Source organism: Lipotes vexillifer, unplaced genomic scaffold, assembly GCF_000442215.2.
Source record: "Lipotes vexillifer unplaced genomic scaffold, Lipotes_vexillifer_v1.1 scaffold2116, whole genome shotgun sequence".
In the NCBI taxonomy this organism is placed as follows: domain Eukaryota; kingdom Metazoa; phylum Chordata; class Mammalia; order Artiodactyla; family Lipotidae; genus Lipotes; species Lipotes vexillifer.
In genome coordinates, this window is record NW_006791713.1 from 700,523 (window position 1) to 725,596 (window position 25,074).

Sequence of the window (25,074 nt, forward strand, 5' to 3'; positions counted from 1 at the left end):
GGGGGAAGGGAGGGAGGGGAGGGGAGAACACAGGCAGCTGCAGGTGCAAAGGCCCAGCCCTGCTCCAGTGGACTGTCCTGCAGGGTGGGCTGAGCCTTGCTCGGCTGCATTGGCTGAGCCTTCCCCCGCCCTGGGGGCCTTCATTCTCCTGTGCCCTCTCTCTGCTCTCACGATGCCTGCCCCCCGAAAGCCGTCATGCTTTGCTAGTTCCTTTCCTGTCTCCTCCACGGATCTGCACTCTGGCCTCCTCAGCCCCCAGCCCTGTGCCCTGCTCACACCCTGGAGACACCGCCTGCTGTCTGCGTACCAGAGACGGGGCTTCAACAATTCACAGCTACTTCTCACAGTTCCGGAGGCTGGAGGTCGAAGATCAGGGGGTCAGCAGGCCTGGTATCCGGTGAGGGCCCACGTCCACATCTGCAGATGGCCTCCTTGCTGTGTCCTCACAGGGCACAGGGCTCTGGTCCCCTTCTCCTCTAATAAAGGCACTAATCCCATCATGGGGGCTCCCCTCATGACCTCAGCTAACCCTAAGTCCCCACCTCCAAATACAGTCACGTTGGGTGTTAGGGCTTCAAAGATGAATTTTGGGGAGACAATCATTCCATCCATGGCATCTATCATCAAAGCTTAAACCTCTACAGAGACAACCACGCATTTTACCTCTAACCCTGATTTCCCATCTGAGATCAGCTCCACAGGTCCTCCCTCTGTCCTCCTTCTGAGATGGCCCCGCACTCACGTGCACCACCCAAGCGGCCCCCAGACCAACCACAGCCGTGCTGCCCTTCTCCACCCGGCTTCTCCAGAGCCCCTCCTTGGGCAGCAACGTAAAAATACCACAGTACCAACGTAGTTATGAAAAGCAGAACTCACCAAATAATACAGGAATGAGAGGTTAGTTGCAGCTGCACTCTTCACACTACTGTCCTTTTTTTCAAACATTTTTAAGGTCTCTACAGCCTAAAAATGAAATATCTGCCAGTTATTACCTTTGTAATATGATAGCATTTAGGCTTAAGTTTGGGGACAAGACCAGGGAAGGCAGAGAGGGGTGATCAGTGTGTTCAGGAAAACAGATGACAGATGAGAATTTCACTTGATTATCAGTACTTGTGAAAAAGAATTCTCAAAACTGGGATAGAAAGCAATTCTGGGAGTGTCACAAAGTGACCTGATACAGATCCAAATGTAACTACACTCTGAAGCCATGAGGAATTTAAAGCACATTTTTACCCCCTGGCAAGTCTGAGATGCCCCGACCTGGCAGGACACTTGGGATGCCAGGCTCCTTGCACGAGAGGTGGATGAGTCCTCCACCTAGAAGTTACTGAGAGGTACCAGAAACAGGAAAAAGAAGTGGTTTTCCTTCCTTCCTTTACAATACATTTACTGAATAGAAAATGCTTGGCCACTGGCTCCTGGGGAGCAGCTGTGTCCAAGCAAAGCCCTGCTCAGCTTCTGCAGGGGCCGCAGCTGCTGCTGCTGGATGCCCATGCGGTCCAAGCCCTGTGCCGGTGGACGCCGTGCGGTCCGAACCCTGAGCCGGTGGGCGCCGTGCGGTCCGAACCCTGAGCCGGGCCACCGAGCACTTGACTCCCCTGCGGCCAAGGGCAAGAGACCTGCACACCCGGTCATAGCGCAGTAAAGAACTGCTCTCTTAAAGGGTCTTGATTACTCGAGAGAAAACCGTTGGAAATTTCTAGACCATTAGTTTATAACCCCACAAAGTAAATTCTGGAAGAGAAAAACCCGAACGCCACACCGTCCATCGTGAGAGTCCCTTTCTCACTTTCTTTCTTGGAAGGCTCTTCCATAACAAGAAGCTCCTAAAACTTACCTGGAAGTGATTCCCTGCAGAAGCGACCTCACCAACCCTACCCAATCCCCAGCTCCTCTTCGGAGCCTCTAAGCTTTACAGGCTGCATTTCACGTTGAATAAGAATTGAGATGTTTTTATCTTTACTTTCAGATTGTGTCACGATAAATGTATGTGCTAATTTAAAATATAAGGCAAGTGGGGACTTCCCTGGCGGTCCAGTGGTGAGGACTCCACGCTGTTGCTGCTGAGGGCGTGGGTTCAGCCCCTGGTCACGGAACTAAGACGCCACAAGCCCTGTGGCACGACCAAATATAATTAATTAATTAAATATAAGGCATGTGAATAGGCATAACTCACATATCCATTGAATCCTCTGACTCAAGTAGACTGTAGAGGGGACGAAGGCTGTTCTCTGACATTTCTGACATCCATAAAGCAGAACCCGAAAGCAAACTAACAACAATGGTAATTTTTTAAAAACAGAACGTTATCAGTTTATATCACTGCTTTCAAAGCAGCTATTCATATTATAGTCAAGGAAATGTGCTGGTTGGATCTTAAAATTCTGATATTTGTTAATCTGTGGCTCATCAATAACAATACTTTAAGACTACGTTTAACACCAAATCTGTTCTCCCCACAAGATTGCTACGAATCCCTGGGGGCTTCCGCCTGCCAATGCAGGGGACACGGGTTCGAGCCCCGGTCTGGGAAGATCCCACATGCCGCAGAGCAACTAAGCCCGTGTGCCACATCTACTGAGCCTGTGCGCTCCAACTACCGAAGCCCAGGCGCCTAGAGCCCGCCTAGAGCCCGTGCCCCACAACAAGAGAAGCCACCACAATGAGAAGCCCGCACACTGCAACAAAGAGTAGCCCCCATTCATCGCAACTAAAGAAAGACCACACGCAGCAATGAGGACCCAACACAGCCAAAAATAAATTAATTAATTAATTAAAAAAAAAAAAGATTGCTACGAATCCAAACAATACATAAAGAACAACGCAACCCAAAGCTATTACTCAGAAGAATTAACAAAAATATTTAGAACTTAAAACATTCATTTAAAAACATGGACAGAGTAAAAACATATTTCAAATTTTAAGCTTCTAAACTACAACTATCCTGAAAAGGCTAAATATTCTAATAAAAGGAACATTCTCAGGTATTTTTGGCTTTGAAATAGGCTGTTTTCATACTGTTCTTTACACATTCAATGAATGCATCTCTAATATTTCTGTTTTTAAAAGTAAAATAATGTAAATCAACTTATAAAAAAAAACAGATAAAAGTTCACAATAAAATTTGGTTGTAAATGGCAAAACAAATAATGAAAATAAACATTGTTAGTTTGGGGGTTTTTTCCCCAAGAAGAATTAGGAAAATAGACAAATCTCCGTTTTGGTTTTCTTTCCTGGCTGATGCCGTCCGCTACGGGCTTCAGCTTTCCTCTGGGTATGTCTGTCCACCACCACTGGCCTTCACCCCATCCACCTGTGGCTTTAGTGGAGTTCTTTCTCTGCTACAAAACAACACTATCACCACAAAAAAAACATACTCTGAAATTTCAATTTCAGCATTTTTTTTTTTGAAAAACATTTACAACATTACGCCAAGTTGTAAGTAAAGCATCTTCGGGCTTCCCTGGTGGCACAGTGGTTAAGAATCCGCCTGCCAACGCAAGGTACATGGGTTCGAGCCCTGGTCCGGGAAGATCCCACGTGCCACGGAGCAACTAAGCTCGTGTGCCACAACTACTGAGCCCACGCTCTAGAGCTTGCGCGCCACAACTACTGAAGCCCGCACACCTAGAGCCCATGCTCCGCAACAAGAGAAGCCACCGCAATGAGAAGCCCGTGCACCGCAAGGAAGAGTAGCCCCCGCTCGCTGCAACGAGAGAAAGCCCGCGTGCAGCAATGAAGACCCAAGCAGCCATAAATAAATAAATAAATAAAGCATCTTAATCAATGAACTTTATGAGTTACGTCAATCCAATCCTTTTTAACCTAAAAGTGTTCCTTCCAAACTAAGACTGTGTTATACCTACCTCGTCACACTTACAATACACAACGAAAGAAACACAAAGTAAAAGCAGTGATGTAAAAGAAAGCAGAAGTTACATTTTTAAAACATCAGTAAAATAACTGATATTAAAATTGTATATAGGCAAACGGAACAAAAAATATTTTGAATGAGAACAGCTAGGAAAGCAGCAAACAATATGATTTGGGTTAAATGAATTTAAATATGAAAAAATTAGCGGGTTTATTCCTTAGTGAACACACCTTTAAAACATGGACGATAATACAGTGTTAAACCTTTCTAAAAAGACCATTTAAAAGTATCAACAGAAAACTCGGAAAATGGTTTCTCTATTTTGTCATCTGTAACAGTACCTCTCACACAGACACGAAATTATTTTTTGTGGTCCACAGATGACTCCAGCAAGATAGCAAAGACCAATCTGTCTCACTTCACTTCTACTTTTCAGCATCCCAACAGGATCAGAGTTTCATCTGTGGCATGTTTAATGCCCAAGGGTGTGATGCTCAAATGGCAGAACAGACACAAAGATACCTAGAAAGTCTTTTTATGCTTTACAAACAATCATTAAGCACGCTGAAGCCATACACACCGTGGGCCAGCCGGTGTGCTGCCCTAGCCCTCACCACACGACAACGCCATGAGCACCGGGCTGCTTCCCCTTCTCTCACATCCTCGGGGCAGATGCCCTTCTCCCTCCTCCAAGACAAAGGGGTCAGTTACTTCTACTGTCTCCAGGAAAATGGAAGGCCTTAAATAGGAAGAAAGCCTGAAAACTGGCTCAGGAGAGCATGGAGGAAAGACACTGGGGCTCCCTCTGGCCCTCACTCTCTGGGTCTAAACGCAGAAGAGCTGAGTTTTCTACATTGCAGGCATATATGCTACTAACCACTGGTTTTATAAACTAGGGTATCAAGTTTCATTCTCTATTCTCCTTTGTGATCCCCGCCCCCTTTTAAAAAGCTGTTTTTCTGTTCTCCTGTGAGGCAGACTGTGGAAGGGGAGCATCGTTCCACCCCACCCCAGGCGGCAGGACAGTGGTGGGACCAGTGACAGATTCCTTTCGTGCCCAACGCAACGTCAATGAGTAAACCAAACACGTAAAACAGATGCCAGGAGAGCTGCTCAGGCACCAGGCTGCTGCTCCGGCTTCTGGCCTCCCCCACTGCCCATGTAGGAACCCTGACTCTGAACAGCCTCTGAGCTTCAGGGAACACTTTGAAAACCTCTGGGGAAAGTTGACCTCTGGACTAGAATACGGTTTAGTAATTTAGCAGCCATGTTTTACATGGCAAGCGTTTATATTTTAAGAAACAGAACAGGGGAATTCCCTGGTGGTCCAGTGATTAGGACTCCACGCTTCCACTGCAGGGGACATGGTTTCAATCCGTGGTCAGGGAACTAAGATCCCACATGCCGTGCGGCCAAAAAAAATGAAACAGGACAAACAGGTCAAAATTAAAACCATGCTATATTAGAGGAAATTATGTTAAGGTAGAAATAAAAATATTATTCAACTTCAGAATAATCACAGGTAACAGTAATCTAGAAAGGAGTTTCACGGTATTATCGCTTTGACCAGTTAACATTAACGTCCATCTAAACATTTTTTTAAACTTACTTGGTTAAAGTCCTTTTGTCTCAGGTACATAACTGCTTTGTTTATTTCCAGATCATTTGCCAGCTCTACATACTGAGAGGCTTTCACAACTTCAACACACCTATAAAGTAAAGCGTAAAAACGGTTATTTTATTTTGTTTTAATATATCTAGGTTTTCTTAACTGTGACTTTTCAAAAGTGTTTAAAAGTGCCCCTAGTGTTCTGTAGGACTGAGCACCTGACTCCTTCCAACACAGGCATTAAGTTACAGAGCTCTTCAGTTCCAAACCCGTTTTATCAGCCAATTTTTCATTAGCCTCTTGCCGTGTCTAATTATTTATGGTATTTTAAATAAAATTCTCATTTTAAAATTAATAAAACTACTTCAGTTTGTAACAGGTAAAACTGTTCCTATATATTTTTTCATCTTAAATGCTCTGATGGTAAGAAAAATTCTACAGAACTTGAGAATATATTTAATTTTTTGTGTACAAACTTGAAGACTTTCATGGATCCATTGCTCAGGGCACACAGAACATCTACTGTTAACTAAACATCAGGCAATGTGCCAACTCCTGTAAACATGAACACATTTAGTCCTCACCACAGCCCTGAAAGACTGGCATTATCTCATGTCATAGATACAAAAATAAGTCGCACAAGTAAAAAACTGCCAAGTAAGAACTTGAGCCCAATTTCTATTGCTACCAAAGCCCGCTGCACCAAGACTAATGCTTTTCAAATTGAGGGTCATGACCTTTCAAATAACAGAAGAGAAAAGGTATCAAAGGGCTGTGCGTAACAAGGGCAAGGCGGTGCTGCGTCGTTTTCTCACTGAGGGTCTGACTCAAAAATGTTTCAAAGCCACTAGCTTAGACCAATAATTTAAAAATACTGGGACTTCCCTGGCGGACCAGTGGTTAGGACTCCACGCTCCCAATTCAGGGGGCCGGAGTTCAATCCTTGGTCAGGGAACTAAATCCCGCATGCTGCAACTAACACCCGGCGCAGCCAAATAAATAAATATATAATTAAAAAAAATAAAATTAAACAATAAAATTATTAAAGCAGAAGATCCCTTTCTTCAAGCAGAACATTTTTTAAACCCTGATTTATAAAACAGCCCTTCTGCTTGGAGTGGTGAGAGAGGATGTGAAACCCCCCTGGAGGACCCTCTCAGCAAAGCAGCGTGAAGGGCTCCCCAAAATAAGGGGGAAACCCTCTATTCCACAACGCATGCAGCAAACAGTCACCGAATGTCTACAACGTGTGAGACATTACGTCTGGTACAGGGCTACCAGGACACACAAAATACAGTTCTTGCCCTCGAGGGGAAGCAGACCTGTAAACTGAGTTAGATGTAAGAACCACAGTGAAGAAATACAGGAATGGAGGGGTGGAGACACTAGGAAAGGTATTCCAGATATGTCTGAGCTCGGTTTAAGGGAAAAGGATGAATCGATTTGACAAAAGGGGAGGGGTGTTCCAGGAAGAGGGGCTCACAAACCCAAAGATGTGGAAGATCAGGAAAGTGGGAAATATTTAAGACGCTGACTCATTCCCTGAGCTGCTGTCAACAAATCAAGTGGCTCAAAGACAAAAGCATGATGCTCTTCCCCTCCTGTTGCCAAACAGGATTCTGCAAAGGGATTAAGCCCCACAGAAAATTACTGGAGTCACTTTTTTTCTCAATTTTCTAAGGATGGAACAAAGCTCCCACCATGCTAGACAGACAGGATGCCTTAGAACCTTTGGGCTAATTATCCAGAAGAATCTATACAAGAAGGGCTGCCAACATCTCGGCCCTTGAGACACTCTTCTCTCTACTTACAACACCCTCCCTCCCTTCCCCCACTTTTATTCCTACTAATCCTTCAAGCCTCAGCCCAAATGTCATTTAATCTGGGGAGCCTTCCATGACACCATGACAACAAACTACATTAGCATTAGCAACTGGGAATAAGAAATCACACAGCACACAATAAAACATAACTTGTTACGTTAGTTTAACATAGCAGTTACAATGCTTTGTGATTGCTAATATAATTATCTGTCTACTTAGCTAATCTAATATAATTATCTGTCTACTTAGCTAATCAAGGAGATCTTAGGTGACAACCAACATTAGCTGAACTTAAATTTCTCAAAGGCAGATACTTTTTATCCTGAACTTCCAACTGGCCTGCAATAAACAATAAATTTTTGTTGTTGTTGTATACAACACTGTAAATCAACTATAATTCAATAAAATTTTTTAAAAAAGAAATAATGGCTGAGAACTTCCCAAATCTGGGGAGAAATGTGGACATACAAGTTCATGAAACTAAGAGACAACCCCAAAAGTTCAACTCAAAGCAATTTTCGCTATGATACATTGTAATAAAACTATCTAAAATCAAAGACAAAGAGAGAATTTTTAAATCAGCAAAAGAATCTGCCTGACAATGCACGCCCTGGTCCTGGAAGATCCTACATGCCGTGGAACAACTAAGCCCATGAGCCACAACTACTGAGTCTGTGCTCTAGAACCTGTGAGCCACAACTACTGAAGCCTGTGAGCCTAGAGCCCGTGCTCCACACAAAGAAAAGCCACCGCAATGAGAAGCCTGTGCATCATAATGAGGAGTAGCCCCCGCTTGCCACAACTAGAGAAAGCCCGCGCGCAGCAACAAAGAACCAATGCAGCTAAAAATAAAATAAATAAAATTTTAAAAAATCTAATATGACAAAAGTAATTAGCTTTGATAAGTTAAAATGTTAAATTAGTGGAAAATTTCACTCAAACTGGTTGGCATTTTATAAATACTTAAAATTTCACTTACATACCAACTACTAGATTGCGAAGACACAACTATAATCATCTTCTTAAAAAGCTAAAAACATTAGAAAATTAAATGTATATGATTTAGTAAACATTAAGAGAATTCAAGTTAGATTTAGTTAACAGTAAAACAACATTTACTATTCAGTATAATTAAAGATGAACAGAGTTCATTTACTGTGAGATGCTTGTCTCCCAAATCAAGGAGATCTTAGGTTACAACCAACATTTGGTGTTCACAGAAAGGGATAGAGTGACTTGTACTATACATTGATCAAAACATATGTGGAGTACATGTACAGATACAGGGACATTTTAAGGAACTTGTTTATAAACTAGGCGAGCAACAGTCAGGTTGAAAACCAGCCGTTTTAGAGAAACACACTGTATCTGAAATGGATGAAAAAACTGGAACTGTTTATCTGAAAAGAGAAAACACTTTGAAGAAAGACTTTACCTCACTATCAGCAATAATTGGCAAAACCGCTGATTCAGAACAGTAGCAGGTGCACTATTTCCCATTCCTGCCCCCATGAGAAATACAATTTCTGGAAGGATGAAAAGCATGCTGGCTTACGAAGCAGAGAAAAGGAGGCTACAGTAAGAAAGTGCCACGGAGGAGGGTGCTTCCTGCTCTAGGTGAGGCTGGGGATCCAGGGATGGGGAGTGAAGTGCTGAGCTGGGCAGCAGGAACCACTGACCGCCATCTCCAGATAGTGGACAGGGGAGCCTGCAGACCTCCCCTCATACTCAACAATGACAACAGCCAGAGAAAAAGAACGTGCTCTTGGAAATGTAAAATAAAACAATTAAATGGAATAGTTGAATGAGAAATTCAAAGAAGTCTCCCAGAAAGCAAAGCAGAACCAGAGTTGGAAAATATAAGAAAGATAAGTGACAAGGAAGTCCAAATCCAACTGACAGAATTTTTTTTTTTTTTTTTTTTTTTGCGGTACGTGGGCCTCTCACTGCTGTGGCCTCTCCCGTTGTGGAGCACAGGCTCCGGACACGCAGGCTCAGCGGCCATGGCTCACGGGCCCAGCCGCTCCGCGGCATGTGGGATCCTCCTGGACCGGGGCACGAACCCGTGTCCCCTGCATCGGCAGGCAGACTCTCAACCACTGCGCCACCAGGGAAGCCCTGATAGAAATTTATAACTGGAAAAGGAAGTAAATTAGCAGAGAAATAGTATAACATTTTCTCAAATTAAAGAAAACAGACTGCAAATTGAGGGGTCTATTGAGTGCTTAAGAGGAAAATAGAAAAAAAAAAAAAAGACAAATTTAAACACATTATGAAATTTCAGAACAAAGCTACAGAGAAAATTATAAAAATTACCAGAAAGAAACTGCAGGTCACCTACAAATAGCAAGGATGAGACTAGCATCAGAACTCTAATCAGCAACAGTGCTAGTTAACAGTGAAGAAATGCTTTTTGAGTTCTAAGAGAAAACAAGTTACAACTTAGGGTATTATACCTGATCAAATAAATGATCAATCAAGAATGAGGACAAAATTAGACACTTACAGACATGCACAGACAGATCTTATTCAGGAAGAAATCAAGGAAAAAATAAAGAAGATGTTCAAAAAGAAAGAGGATCCAACATGGGAAAGAAATGAAGGTAAACCCCAAGACGACATTCAACACCAGCCTAAGGGAACCAAGAGCTTACAGAGACTGGGGCAGGGAGAGTTCCGAGAGGGAGAACTCCAAATAACCTAAGAGAAGCAAAGAGTGCAAGAGAAGACAGAAAGGTAACTGGAGACACCAGAAAAACAAACGTCGTGGGCCAAATATGAAGCCTCCAGAACAAAGTAAACCAGGGAGACAATGGATTCCATGGCGAGAATCTGAATCGTAATGAGGATATGGTAAAGAAAGCATACGTTACTTCCACCAAGAAGAAACATGAAAAGTAATTAGAAAACGGGAGCTGTAACTCTTCTGTACTTACTTGGTTTTCTAACCATGTACATGTATCTTGGACTTTAAAAATTCTGATAGGGTACCATGCAGAAGAGGTCACAGACTCACTCTATATTGGTTCGAAAGATCATAGAAAAGAGTTTCATGAAGGGCAACATTGGATTCAATACAATGAAGAATTTTCTAACCCTTAGAGATATTCAGAAATAAAGCAAATGATTTGAACACCATAAGAATCCAAGCAGAGGATAAACGGCACCTACATGGGATGCTATAAAGAGGATTCTCGTACTGGGTGGAAGAAACAAATTCAACTACTCATCCAAAAAATGACCTAAGATTTTTCCAGCTCTAAAAACCCTTCACTCCTATCTGGGAAATATATCCACAGACAACAGCCTTTTTAGGTGTGAGAGGTATTGCTCAGGATAAAAAGTTTAGTAGTACTGACAAATTTAAGGTAGAAAAAGGACATAATGAGAAAAGATAAAGTAAAAAGGAAGAGGGCACAGGCTGGAATTTATACAATGAAAGCAATTCTGTACCCACATATCAAATGTAGCACACTTGCCTTAGTACTTAATTTACAAAATGACATGAACAATAAGAAAAATATGTCAGAACTTTTAAAGTGGCCTATACTAAACTTACCATACAACAGTATTTGCCTGATAAGTAGAAATCAATATTTGCAATTATTTATTTACTTTTCTAATAACAAAATTTTAAATCAATAAAAGTATAAACTAGAAAACAGCATGTCCATCCAGTTATACTGAATTTCTCTCTTACCAATCATAACCTACAGCAAAAGATGTTTCAATTACAGGAGCAATGAGTTTTGCAGCTGTCATGATGTATTTTTCTGCCATGGCTTTCCTATATCAAACAAACAAAAAATATTTAGAAGTATGGTATAAAAAGTTTCGATTTATTTCTTAAAATGTAAGTGTAAACATTGTCTGGGCAGCTATGCTAGCAATGTGTTTACAAATCAGGTTGAAAACCACGACTGGGAAATGCAATCAGCAAGCCATGACTGCCCTTGGGGTCAGCAGTTCTTGGTCTGTGATGCATTCTGAGGAAAGAAGGAAAGAAAGAAAGTGGGGGAAGGGAGGGAGAAAGAAGGAAGGAGAGATACACAGGACTCCGCAGCTGAAGCTGCATAATCTGCACTGTCTGTGGAAATGAAAGGGTGAAAACTGCCACTACAGAAACTGTGGTAAATACTAAAACTGAACTACTACACGTCTCTATAGATTTGCCTAATCTTCACCTTTCATTTTATAAATGGAATCATAGAATATGTGGTCTTTTGTGACTGCCTTCTTTCACTTTATCACAATGTCCTCAAGGTTCATGTGTACTGTAGCGTATGTCAGTATTTCACTCATTTTATGGCTAAATAATATTCCATTGCATGGATGGATCATATATTTTTTACCCATTCATCAGTTGTGGACATTTGGGTTGTTTCCACTTTCTGGATACGAATAATGCTGCTATGAATATTCCTGTATAACTTATTATGTTATTATGTGGATGTATGCTCTAATTTCTTTTGGGTATGTATCTAGGAGACAAACTGCTGGGTCATACGTTGTCTATGAAGAACTTCCAGACTTTCCCAGAGCGGCTGTACCAGTTTACATTCCCACCATGAGCATACAAGGTTTCAACTTCTCCACATCTGCATCAACACTTGTTATTATCTGTCTTTTTGATTCAGTCACACTAGTGGGTGTGAAGTGCTATCTCACTGCGGTTTTGAGTTGCATGTCCCTAGTGAATACTGAAGTTAAGCATCTTTTCATGTGCTTATTGCCATTTGAATATGTTTTGAAAAAATGTCTATTCATATCCTTTGTATATTTTTCATTAGGTTTTGGCATTTTTAGTATCGAGCTGGAAGAGCTCTTCTACCTACTGTAGAAGCAGGTCCCTTCTTGGATACACGGCTTATTGCAAGTATTTTCTCCCATTTATTAGGTTGTTTTCACATTCTTGATGGTGTACTTTGAAGAATAAAAGCCTTTAATTTTGATGAAGTCCAATTTACCTATTTTTTTCATACCTAAGAAACCACTGCCTAACACAGGTCAATAATATTTACTTCTATGTTTTTTTCCTAAGAATTTTGTAATTCTAGTTCTTACTGCTAGGTCTATGATCCATTTTGAAGTAATTTTTCTGTATGGTGTGAGAGAGAAGTCCAACTTCACTCTTTTGCATGAGCATATTCAATTGTTCCAGCACCATTTGCTGAAAAGACTATCCTTTCCCCATGGAATTGTCCTGACAGTTTTATTGACTATAAACGTAAGAGTTTATTTCTGGACTCTCAATTCCATCCCATTGAATTTTATGTATGTCTTTATGCTTCTAACATAAAGTATTATCACACTGTCTTAATTAGTGTCGCTTTGTAGCTTGAGTCCTCGAACTTTTCTATTCTTTTTCAACATTGTTTTGGCTATTCTGGATTCCTTACATTTCCATATGAAGTTTAGGATCACCTTGTCACTTTCTGCAAAAACACTACTGGGATTTTGATAGGGATTACACTGAATCTGTAATCTGGGGAGCACTGCCATCTTAGCAATACTAAGTGCCTATCTATAAACATGTGATCTCTTTCCATTTATTTAGCATTTCTTCCAATGATGTTTTACAGTTCTCAGAGTACAAGTTTTGCATTTCATTTGTTAAATTTATTCCTAATAAATTATTTTTTACGCTACTGTTAAATGTAATTGTTGATTTCATTTTCAGATAGCTCACTAGCACTGTGTACCACACTTCTATAGTATTCTGTTGATTCTTGCATGTTTATCTTTTACTCTGGAACCTTGCTGAACTCGTTTATCAGTGGTAAATTTTTTTAGTGCATTCCTTAGGATCTTCTATATACAAGATCACGTGATCTTCAAACAGAGATAAGTTTTACTTCTCTCCAATCTGGATAAGTCTTTTAGTTACTTTTCTTTCTGTCTTTCACCATTAAGTATTATAATGTGAAACTGTCGGTTTTTCATAGATGTCCTTTATCAGATGGAGCAACCTCCTTTCTACTTCTAGCTTTTGTTGAAGTTTTGTTTGTTTGTTTGTTAAACAAAATCCAATATGGATTTTGGATTTTGTCCCCCCCAAATTTTCCCTTTTTTTTTTTTTGGTTTACTGAGATGATCATGTGGCTTTTGTCCTTTGTTTTACTGATATCCTGTATCATATTAATTGAATTTTAGATGGTAAACCATTCTTGTAGCCTTGGGATAAATCCAAATTAGTCATGGCACATAATTCTTTTCCTATTGTGTTAGTATTTTTGGTTTGCTAATATTTTCTTAAGAATTTTTAACCTATAGTCATAAGATATTTTTCTGTAGTTTTCTGTCTCTTCTGTTTTATTTTGGTATCAGAGTAATACTAGTTCATAAAATGAACTATTTTCTGGAAGAGACTGTATAGAAATGACGTTTATTCTTCTTTAAACATTTTCTAGAATTCTCTACTAAAATCATATAGGTCTGGAGATTTGCCTTATAAATTCAATTTCCTTAACATCCAAAGGGCTATTCAAACGATCTATTTCACATTAAGTGAGTTGTGGTAGTTTGGGTTTTTTAAGAAAGTGGTCCATTTTGTCTAAGTTTCAAATTTATGTGTACAGGGTTGTCTGTAGTATTTCCTTAATATCTTTCTGATGTCTGCAGGGTCTGTAGTGATAGCTACTATTTTGTTCCTAATACTAGTAATTTGGGTCTTCTCTCTTTTACCTTCATCAGTCTTGTTAGAAGTTTGTTAACTTTACTGACCTATTCAAAGAATCAGCTGTTTCACTGATGTTCTGTATTGTTTCTCTCTTCAGTGCCAATGATTTCTGTTCTTTTATTATTTCTTTCCTTCTGCTTCTTTTGGGTTGATTTTGCTCTTCTTTTTCTAGGTTCTTTATTTTTTAATTGAGGTATAGTTGATGTACATTATATATATATAAAATATATAATACCTGAAAAATATTAATATATATATATAAAATCCCTGAAACTTATAAGTTTCAGGTGTACAACATAGTGATTCACAATTTTTAAAGGTTATAGTCCATTTATAGTTACAAAATATTGGCTATATTCCCTGTGCTGTACAATACATCCTTACAGCTTAATTATTTTATACTTTTTCTAGGTTCTTAAGCTGGGAGCTTAGGTTATTGATTTAAGACTTTCCCATTGTCATTCTAATTGCATTTCCCTTATCGGTTGTTTTCTCTGCGTCCTTACAAGACTTTGTGATTTTAGGGACTTCCCTTCTGGCCCAGGGTTTGAGACTCCACACTCCCAAGGCAGGGGGCCTGGGTTCAATCCCTGGTCATGGAACTAGATCCCACATGCCGCAACTGAGAGTTCGCATGCCACAACTAAGGAGCTGGCGAGCCTCAAAGAAGATCGAAGATTCTGCACGCCACAACTAAGTCCTGGCACAGCCAAATAAATAAAATAAATATTTTAAGGAAAAAAGACTTCGTGTTTTTAATTTTCAGAAGTTTAATCATGATATATCATGACATGGATTTTCTTGGGTTTATCCTCCTTGGGATTTCTTCAGCTCCTTGTACTGTAAGTTTATTTTCCTTGCCAAATTTAGGGAGTTATCAGCTATTATTTCTTTAGCCTAATCCCCTTCAGCTCTCCTTCCCAGATTTGATGACACAAATGTTGGTTCTTTTGTAATAGTCCCAGAGGTCCCTGAGGCTCTGGTTGTTTTGGTTTTTAGCCTATTTTCTCTATTTGTTCAGACTGGATAATTTCCATTTTCTCTTCCAGTCACCAAATCTCTCCTGGCTCCCCTTCATTCTCCTGTTGAGTCCCTCCACTGAGCTTTTCATTTCAGCTGTTATATTCTTCAGTTCTAAAATTTCCATTTGGCTTTTCTTTATATCATTTCTTTGCTGAGACTCTATTTCTTTTCTGAGGCTATTTTGTCATTTAAGTGTGTTCATAATTGCTTGTTGAAGCACTTTTATCATGATTGCTTTAAAATTTGTCACATAATTCTAACATCTCTGTCATCTCAGTGTTGGCATCTATGAACTATCTTTTTTCACTGTTTGAGATATTCCTGGTTCTTGGTATGACGAGTGATTCTTGATCAAAACTTGGACATTCCCTGGTGGTCCAGTGGTTAGGATTCCAGGCTTTCACTGCCGTGGCCCAGGTTCAATCCCTGGTCAGGGAATTGAGACCCCCCACAAGCCACGGCACAGCCAAAAAAAAAAAAAGAAAAAGAAACTTGGACATTTTTACATTATAAGACTGAATTTTAGAAGATGTGGTATATATACACAATGGAATACTGCTCAGCCATAAAAAAAGAATGAAATAATGCCATTTGCAGCAACATGGGTGGACCTAGAGATGATCATACTAAGTGAAGTAAGCCAGACAAAGACAAATATCATACGATATTACTTCTACATGAAATCTAAAAAAATGACACAAACGAACTTACTTACAAAACAGAAACAGACTCACAGGCATAGAAAATAAACTTATGGTTACCAAAGGGGAAGGGGGGGTGATAAACTAGGAGTTTGGGATTAAAATATACACACTACTATATATAAAATAGATAACCGGGACTTCCCTGGTGGTGCAGCGGTTAAGAATCCGCCTGCCAATGCAGGGGACACCGGTTCAATCCCTGGTCCGGGAAGATCCCACATGCCGTGGAGCAACTAAGCCCGTGCACCACAACTACTGAGCCTGGGCTCTAGAGCCCGCGAGCCACAACTACTGAGCCCGCATGCCACAACTACTGAAGCCCACGTGCCTAGAGCCTGTGCTCCGCAACAAGAGAAGCAATCGCAATAAGAAGCCCGCGCACCAACAAGAACCTACTGCATAGCACAGAGAACTATACTCAGTATCTTGTAATAACCTATGGAAAAGAATCTAAAATAAATATATATATAGTATATCAACTACATTTCAATAAAAAAGTAAAAATAAAATAATGTTCATTCAGGCTCTTCAATACTACTTTCACCCTGATTCTGAAGATTTGGGCAAGTGATGTATTTTGTTATTTATTTTTTAAAATTATTTATTTATTTTATTTTTGGCTGCATTGGGTCTTCGTTGCTGTGCGTGCACGTGGGCTTTCTCTAGTTGTGGCAAGTGGGGGCTACTCTTCGCTGTGGTGCACAGGCTTCTCATTGCGGTGGCTTCTCTTGTGGCGGAGCACAGGCTCCAGGTGCATGAGCTTCAGTAGCTGTGGCACACGTGGGCTCAGTAATTGTGGCTCGCGTGCTCTAGAGTGCAGGCTCAGCAGTTGTGGTGCACGGGCTTAGTTGCTCCGCGGCATGTGGGATCTTCCCGGACCAGAGCTCGAACCCGTGTCCCCTGTGTTGGCAGGTGGATTCTTAACGGTTGCACCACCAGGGAAGCCCCAAGTGATGTACTTTAAAGAGCTGAATGCTTTTGTATTTTATTGTGAAAGAAAGAAAGTGATGTAGAAAAAAAAAGACTGAATTTTATTTAAATCTTCTGTTTTAGCTGTCTATCCTGACACCACCGCATCACATGCCAGATAAGGGGAGAAGCCCATATTCCCCGCACAGCCTGCTTTGACACCTACGTGGGAGGAGGTCCTTGTTTCTGCTGGGTGGGATGGGAGTCCCTGCGTCCCCCGGTCCCTACTGACACCATGGTGGGGTGGTCTTGCTACGGCTGAGTGATGACCGAGGCCCTGATTCCCCACTGCCCCTCTGACACCACCAGGAGGGAGGGTCAAGAGCGCCCTGTTACTGCTGGGTGGGTGGAGTTCCAGGCTCCCCACGTGCTGTCCACTACACCACAGAGTCAGAGCGGCAGGGCTCCGTAAGGGCCTTGGGGGTTCAAGTCCTGCTCCCTACTTGGTCTGCTGGGGTACTGAGTGTCTCCTTACAGCCCTGGGAGGATGGAAGTCTAGGCAGCCACTTGGCTGTTACTGGCATGTGTGGGGATGGGACCACAGCTTTTTTCTGTGGCATTTGTCTGAAAGTTTTCTGTCTTGCTAGCCTACCCCTTACCTTGTCCTCTGGCTTTTCTTAGGGCCTTTTTAAAAAATGCAGCCCCTGGCTTTCTGACTGCCAGCTTCTTCAGCTCCAAGTCTGAGCAATGTGAGGGGAATCACTGCCATGCTGTCCCTCAAGCCCCCGGGTCCCTTGATGATTTGCCCTCTTGTCTCTACCTTTCTTCTCATTTTGTTGTACACACAATTTCTGGGGTTTTTATTTGTACTCAGAAGTGTAAGTTTAATTTTTACTGTTAAACCAAATCCTAAAGATTAAGGGCCCTCCATCCACACAATGGAATATTATTCAGCCTTAAAAAGGAAGGAAATCCTGCTACACCGTGGATGAAAAGCGAGTCACAGACAGACAGACAGTACCGTGATTCCACTTCCATGAGGTCCCTAGAGCAGGTCACATTCATAGACAGAAAGCAGAGTGGTGGCTGCCAGGGGCTGAGGGAGGGGGATGAGAGTTGTTTAGTGGGTACAGAGCTGCAGTTTGGAAGATAAAAAGAGTTCTGGAGACTGGCTACAAATCAATGTGAATGCACCTACCAATACCTTTGAAATGAAGAATTACATATCTTGGTTAAGATAAATTTTATGTTATGTGTATTTTATCACAATTAAAAAAAAAACAAACTAAGAGCCCTCTGTGATGTGATATAACTTCTAAGATACCTGTTGCATATTCAATAAATATTAGAAGGTGCAAGCCATACTTGACAGAGACTAGGTACCATATTGGAGAAAGGAAGAAATGAAATAAATAATTTTGTCTTTGGGAGTTGAAATTTAATTGGGGGGCATGATAAAAATACAGAGAGATATAAATTTTTGAACAAAGGTAATATGAACAAAGTTCTAATATTGCACCAGAGGCAGAGGGAAAGCAAATTACAGAGAAATAGCAAGAGTAACAGAAATAATAATTGGAATTAGCATGAGGACTGAGATTATATTGAAGGAGAAAAAAGAATCCGGTAGAGTGTAGAAATGGTGAAACGACAGCACTATTCAAGAAATATACTGAATACAACAAGTTTTGAAAGAAATGATCAGAATGCATATTCAACTCTTACAGAAGTTAAGACTACATTATCAAGTTTTAATCATGAAGTGCCCAAAATATTACCTTTCACGTTCCATTTGCCTTAGATAATCATTTTTTATAGCTTCAATCACTAAATTAGTATGTGGGTCATCCTGGGGGGAAAAAATGAGTGATTCAGAAGTAAGAATCAAGAACTAGATTTCTAATCAACCTCACCACTAGGCTAGCTGTATGAAACGGAGAATATATTAATCTTTCTAAACTATGTCCCCTTAGGTAAAGTAAACTTTTTCTTCTTGCTTCTGATTACCTATCACATTCTCCACCGAACTAACATAGATTCTAGCAGCTGATACAAGGTCAGGCTGGAAAGAATAGGGCCAAGTACACAGAAGCTGTGGCTGTTAGTACAAATGTGTGACGTTATAAATTCTTAACTCAGATATAAATGCTTTAATGATCATCAGTTACTTAGTATGATCCATACTGCAACTTCCTATTGAAAACATAGATGATTTCTTTCACAACATATATGACTTTTTCTCAATATGAAAGTTATATAAGGTATATAACATCTACCCAGCACTTACTATGTTCCAGGTACTATTTTAAGCATTTCACATGCATTACCTCATTTAATCCTTACAACCCTACACAGTAGGTTGTTATAATTAGTGCTATTTTAAATACAGAGGAACAAGGAGAGTTAAGTACTGAGTAGTGGGGCCAGCCACTATGCTGCGACACCCTTACACCCTATCAGGAAGATCTATTAGGTTCGATTTATGAAACTGACATTACTATGCATTGTGATGTATCAACACAGGCAAGTGCACAGGGTATGACTCCATATAAAATAACATTAAAGAATGACGATTTTTCCTAAGATTCTCCTTTTTGTTTTTTTGACTAAAATTGTGCAGCCTGTTTTAACCATAATCTCTAGCCCTATTTCAACAGCCCTGGTGTCAACCTAATTTAAATAACAAATGAAAATGATAAAACACATGAATACAGGGCTGGGAGAAACCTGGAATGTCATCCACTCCAACTTTCTCACTTCTGGAGACAAGCGCAGGTAATTCGGAGCTGGCCTCATGACAGCCTTCCGCACACTCACGTTTGGTGACGTGTATCTCCCACCCTCATCAGCCTCTGACGGAACAGCAACCAGTTGCTGGAAGGCCTTCTTCATTTTCTCTCGATCTCCAACAGCAAAGCAACTGAGAATGAGGTTGAAGCCTGCCTTCAGGTTTGCTGCCACACTCATTATGTGCTCAAATGAATTAATGGCATCTGAATACTGCCCAGTTTTAATAAATGTAACACCAATGTTCTGCATAATCTTAATCCTAGAGAAAAATAAACATGGATTCGCTTTAAAGGTCTGAACTCCCTAGCATGGCAATCAAGACATTCCACAAATAATTTCCTTCTTTTCTTTCCCACTTTACTTCTTTTTTGTTTTGTTTTGTTAAAGCTATATTGAGGTTTACTTTACACATCATAAAATTCACTTATTTTAAGTGTATGATTCAATAATTATGGCTATATTAACACAGTTGTGGAACCATAACCACATTCCTACTTTGTCATTTCCATCACCCCAAAAAGAGAACCTGTGCCCACCTGCAGTCATTCCTCGATCTCACCTCTAGCCCCAGGCAAACACTAATTTACATTCTGGCTCTCTGGATTTGCCTTTCTAGACATTGTATATAAACGGAGTTACAATATGTGATATTTTGTGTCTGGCTTCATTCAATTAGCATAATCTTTTTGAGGTTCCTCCATATTACAGCATGTAAGAGTACTTCGTTCCTTTTTTATTGCTGAATAGTATTCTATTGTATGGCTAGACCACATTTTATTTATCCATTGACTACTTGATGGACATTTGGATGGCTTCTACTTTTTGGCTATTATGAATAATGCTGCTATAAACATTCACGTACAATACTTTGTGATAACACATGTTTTCATTTCTCTTGGGTATATACCTAGGAATGGAATTGGTCATATGGTAAATGTGTGTTTAACTTTTAAAAAAAGCAACCTAATTATTTTCCAAAGTGTCTGGGCCATTTTACATCCCCAACGTATGAGGATTCCAATTTCTCTACATCTTTCTCAACACTAATTATTGTCTATATTCGATTATAGCCATTCTAATGAATGTGATCCCACCTTATTTCTAACCACTCCTCAATATAACCCCGTTTGAACTAAACCCTTTTACTCCTAATTCTCTGATCAGATCACAGTATTTCCTGGACTTTTCTCACAGTGCTCCCTTTGTCGGGAATGTTACCCCCCTTCGCTTGTCTTCACTTTAGTAACCAACTCAAGTACACCTCCTTTTGTTAAGCCTTTCTTGACCTTTCTTGTTCTCAATCATTATTCCTTCAACTTAATTACTATACTACCTCTTGATTATGGCTTGTTAAGCACTTAACATATACTATATAATATTATTATCTTTTTCTAAAATCCTCAAATTCTTGGCCTCACCTGGGTTAAAAGTACCTCAAGGGCATTGTGTTCTGTACGTTAGATATTTGCTGATGATAATGAGATATCATGCATAATTCGAAAACAAATTATTGCGAAAAGTGGCAATTACCAAGAAATTAACTTTCACAGAGGCTTTGTACTGTGCCTAGGAGAAATTATGACCAGTAAGTATCCTGGTACCCTCCTATGTTCCCATAGTTATAACCAGACCATAAGGTAATCTACTGTTTCTGCTCCTGAAATACTGTAAGAACAGGAAACATCTCAGCATCCCCCTCTTCCCTCCTCTTCTAAGATTCAACAGTAACCCTTCCTCTCACTCTTCCCTTCTCAAGCTGTAGTATGAATGTAAGGAGGTCTTGGTTTCCAGTCTTGCATTCTGGAGTCTGGTATGTTCTAAAGAACCACTGTTTGATTTGGTGTTGGCAGTAAGCTGTATTATGGCACTAATTGCCCACAGCGTTATTCCCTATATAGGCCCATTAGCTTAGTTTTATTCCAACTGATTACATATTATGCCTTCAACCTTTAACTTCCATCACACAAACGCATGCAAGTAGTCACAAGGGGACAGACCAAAGTACTACAGCTACAACAAGAATCTAACACCTCTCATGTACAGATACCACAAAGCACTCAGCCCACTGGCAATGCGTCAAAAGAGTGACCTTGTTTCTGAAGAACGACACTTAAATTTTACAAACTTACCTCATTTCTTTATGGACACTTGGAATTTGATCTAAGGCCATTCGGTAGAATTTAATGGCTTTGGAATAATTTCTTTGCTTTAAATAAATATTTCCCATATTCACTTTCAACCGTCCTAATTAAAAAAAATTTAATGAATATATAATATCCTACTTTTTTCACTTTTTCTATGATATTTTAGATGACCTTAATTTATATTTTTTGAAGGTCTTCTCAACTTATGAAGCTTCAGACATTAAAATTCTCACTTTAAAACAGTTATACTATTTTCATGTATGTGCACACTAAACTTCTGCAAGGAACTGGAACTTAAGACAGATGGATTCCTGGAAATATGGCTAGAAAACAAGAGCGACATTATAAAACTAGAGTTGTGGTCTTCTAAGAAAACATGGGACTTAAAAAGTATTAGATAATTCAAAATTAGACCTTCTTTTGGACGTTATTCCAGCATCTCCCAGAGCTCAAAGATGTACAGTTTATCCTTTTTCCCCCAGGTTTTCTACAGTAAGCATTTATGAATTGATGAGAAAAAGTGTTTCTACAAAACTTGAGACTCAGCTCAAATGCAATGCCCACTCAGAAAGCTTGTCTAGACTTTTCAACTCGTACTCGAGTAACCCCACACCTATTCTCACCAGGACCTGGGGGTCTGAGGTAACAATCAGCTCTCCATAGTCCTGACCCTTCTCCACTCTGCAGGGCCCACCCCACGGCCCAGGATGAAGACGCCTGGAGCTCAGGAACAAGAAGAGTACACTTACCCGGTTTAAACTATATGATGTAACAGTTCAATAAAATATTAAAGAAAATGATATTCTGATATACCTTAATACTGAGACCAAAAAATTACACAATAGAAATGCTAAATATAAACAAAGGTCTCTTGTGGATAATTATACAAGGGAAACCATGTTCTGTAGGTTGCCCTGGTTCATCCTACCTGTGATACAGAATACTGTTTTCATTTACTGCTAGGCAATATATATTATACCAACTGTATTTCTTCATTTGTATTTGTGTGAATTTTCATATCTTTAAGCAGGGCACCTCTATCATAAATATGAATTTGCTCAGAGCACAGATCATTTCATTATAAGAAAGCATAAAGTGAGGAAATTGTAAATTAACAGTACAAAAGAACTATACTTATTGGAAAAACTGACTATGCACACTTACCTGCATTGCTAAACATCTTATTTTTCACTATAACTTGATAGGTGTTTAGTGCTTCAGGATACATTTCATTAGCTGAATACTGACTGGCCAAGTTGAAAAGAACCTAAGGAAAAAATATTGCAAAGAGACACATAATGATCATTTTAGGCCCCTTTTGCATATAATCTTTCTAGAGATTAAAATACTATAACAAAGTTAGATGCTTCTATCAAGATTCCCAACCCATTAGGCAATGAAGTACACAGAGAACACCTTGCCTTCCAGGATGAACCAGAACATTAAGACAGGTGGGAGCTTCCCTGGTGGCGCAGTGGTTAAGAATCCGCCTGTCAATGCAGGGGACACGGGTTCGAGCTCTGGTCCGGGAAGATCCCACATGCCACGGAGCAACTAAGCCCGTGCACCACAACTACTGAGCCTGCACTCTAGAGCCCGCAAGCCACAACTACTGAGCCCGTGTGCCGCAACTACTGAAGCCCGTGCACCGCAACCAAGAGTAGCCCCCATTCGCAGCAACTAGAGAAAGCCTTATTTATTTATTATTGGCTGCGTTGGGTCTTTGTTGTGCGCAGCAACAAAGACCCAACGCAGCCAATAATAAATAAATAAACAAATTAGAACCTCATTATCTCTCTAACTATGTTTGGTGACGGATGTTAATATCGTGGTGATCATTTCATAATATATACAAATATCAAGTCATCGTGTTGTATACCTGAAACTAACAGAACACTGTATCCCAATTATACCTCAAAACAAAACAAAACGAATCTCGTTAAAGTATCCACACTGAATAGAACCCAAATATTAGCAATCTTCACAAGTCCTTGGCTGGTAGGTTTACAAGTATTTACTACGTTATTAAAGATGACTAACGAACTAACTAAAGAAGATCACTGTACAGACCAAAGGTAAGAGTGGTCCCATGAACTAAAGAGTATTATTAATCTAATTCTGGGCACTTTAAGTCCAATAAGGCTTAAAGGACAAGAGAAAACAAGAAACAACAAAGGAAACAGAGCTGGAATCTATGAATCTCGCCAAGACAACTGCACTCAGCAGGTACTTCATACTTACTGAGTAAGTTAAATCCAAATTGATGTTTTCTGGACTTGTAACTTGTTCTCGTTGTCTCACCAGAACTCTCTCTTTTCTTCCTGCATCTTTTGCCTTTTCTAAGGCCTGAAATCAAGTGTACACTATGTAAACTCCTTTGAGCACTCACACGGAATTTGGTGCATTCGGGAAGTGTCTGCGGGAAGCAGGGGTGGCTGCCATTACCCCTGGGTTCCCTGATGCCCCGTGTGCTCCTACCATAAACTCCCCTTCGATTGTTTAAACGGGAGCTCTTCCTCCCGCATGGAAAGGCCGAGTGTCTTCTCTGGGAAAGAGGAGGAAGCATGGGAGTTAAGACCTGGAGCACACCTGCCCCACATCAAGGTTCTCCATCACCTCACCTCCCACCCCCTTTCGGTCTGACCATGTCTATCTACTTCCTTTTTCCTCCCAACTCCTGAATCTTTGGTGTTTTAATTCAATCTCATGAGGTAGGAATTTAGGTAGATTTGTTTGGTTTCTCGGATGCTCAAAATACAGACAAGTATTGGATCATGGATCATGGATAACTGCTACCCAATACGAAAACAGATCCTTAGTTTCGTTCAGACCTTACTCAGGATGCCAAGAACCTTTTATCGATTTCCACTGAGAGACTGACCACAGTCACATTAATTAAACATGGAATTTTTCTTTTTTTAGAACTAGATAAAAAAGCACAGGTTCTGTGAGCAATAAAAGTAGCTTATACTGAATCTTTCTAATGGTATTCATTGATCTGATAACTAAGTCACTGAAATTATATTTATGTGGTATGATGACCAAAGTAATGTGAACAAAGCAAACTAAGAGAAAAGATTCAATTTAAAAAAAAGCAGCAGAGTTGGATTGCCAAGAAGCAAACCACGATCTTGCAGTTTACTTAGGACAAAATACTTTAGAGCAGTCAGGCTTGAAGGAGAAAACAGCCCTTAGTGCTGTGCATGGGCCATGGGCTCCACCTGCAGCAGGCTGTGCGTGCCATTCAGCAGTCCACCAGGCTGCAGAATTTAGCCAACCGATGCACTGGAATTTTTTTCCCCTCCTTAAATGACCGATGTGAAAAATTACAAAATCAGCCAATTGTTTTGACTTCAGAGTTTATGAAGCAGAGTTACAACTGCAGGTTCTCAAAATAATTATTTCAGTGAAAACTCTAAGGCCAGTCCACAACAAAATGAAAGTATTTATCCATACATGTGCTTATATAGGTACATACATAAAGATATATATGCACACACTTCATAATCTTGAATC

The 25,074-nt window shown here is 40.2% G+C and overlaps 1 protein-coding gene across 1 annotated transcript in view; it reads right to left on the reverse strand.

The window, feature by feature from the left end:
* IFT88 (intraflagellar transport 88) overlaps positions 1-25,074 on the reverse strand; it is a 69,010-nt gene that overhangs the window by 28,797 nt on the left and 15,139 nt on the right. The window contains exons 8-15 of the mRNA XM_007464509.1: positions 23,800-23,904; positions 22,723-22,825; positions 21,544-21,658; positions 19,442-19,673; positions 18,403-18,473; positions 11,010-11,096; positions 5,487-5,586; positions 877-963 (exon numbers count right to left, since the gene is read on the reverse strand). Coding sequence (XP_007464571.1) covers positions 877-963; positions 5,487-5,586; positions 11,010-11,096; positions 18,403-18,473; positions 19,442-19,673; positions 21,544-21,658; positions 22,723-22,825; positions 23,800-23,904 — 900 coding nt within the window. The remainder of the gene's footprint in view (positions 1-876; positions 964-5,486; positions 5,587-11,009; positions 11,097-18,402; positions 18,474-19,441; positions 19,674-21,543; positions 21,659-22,722; positions 22,826-23,799; positions 23,905-25,074) is intronic.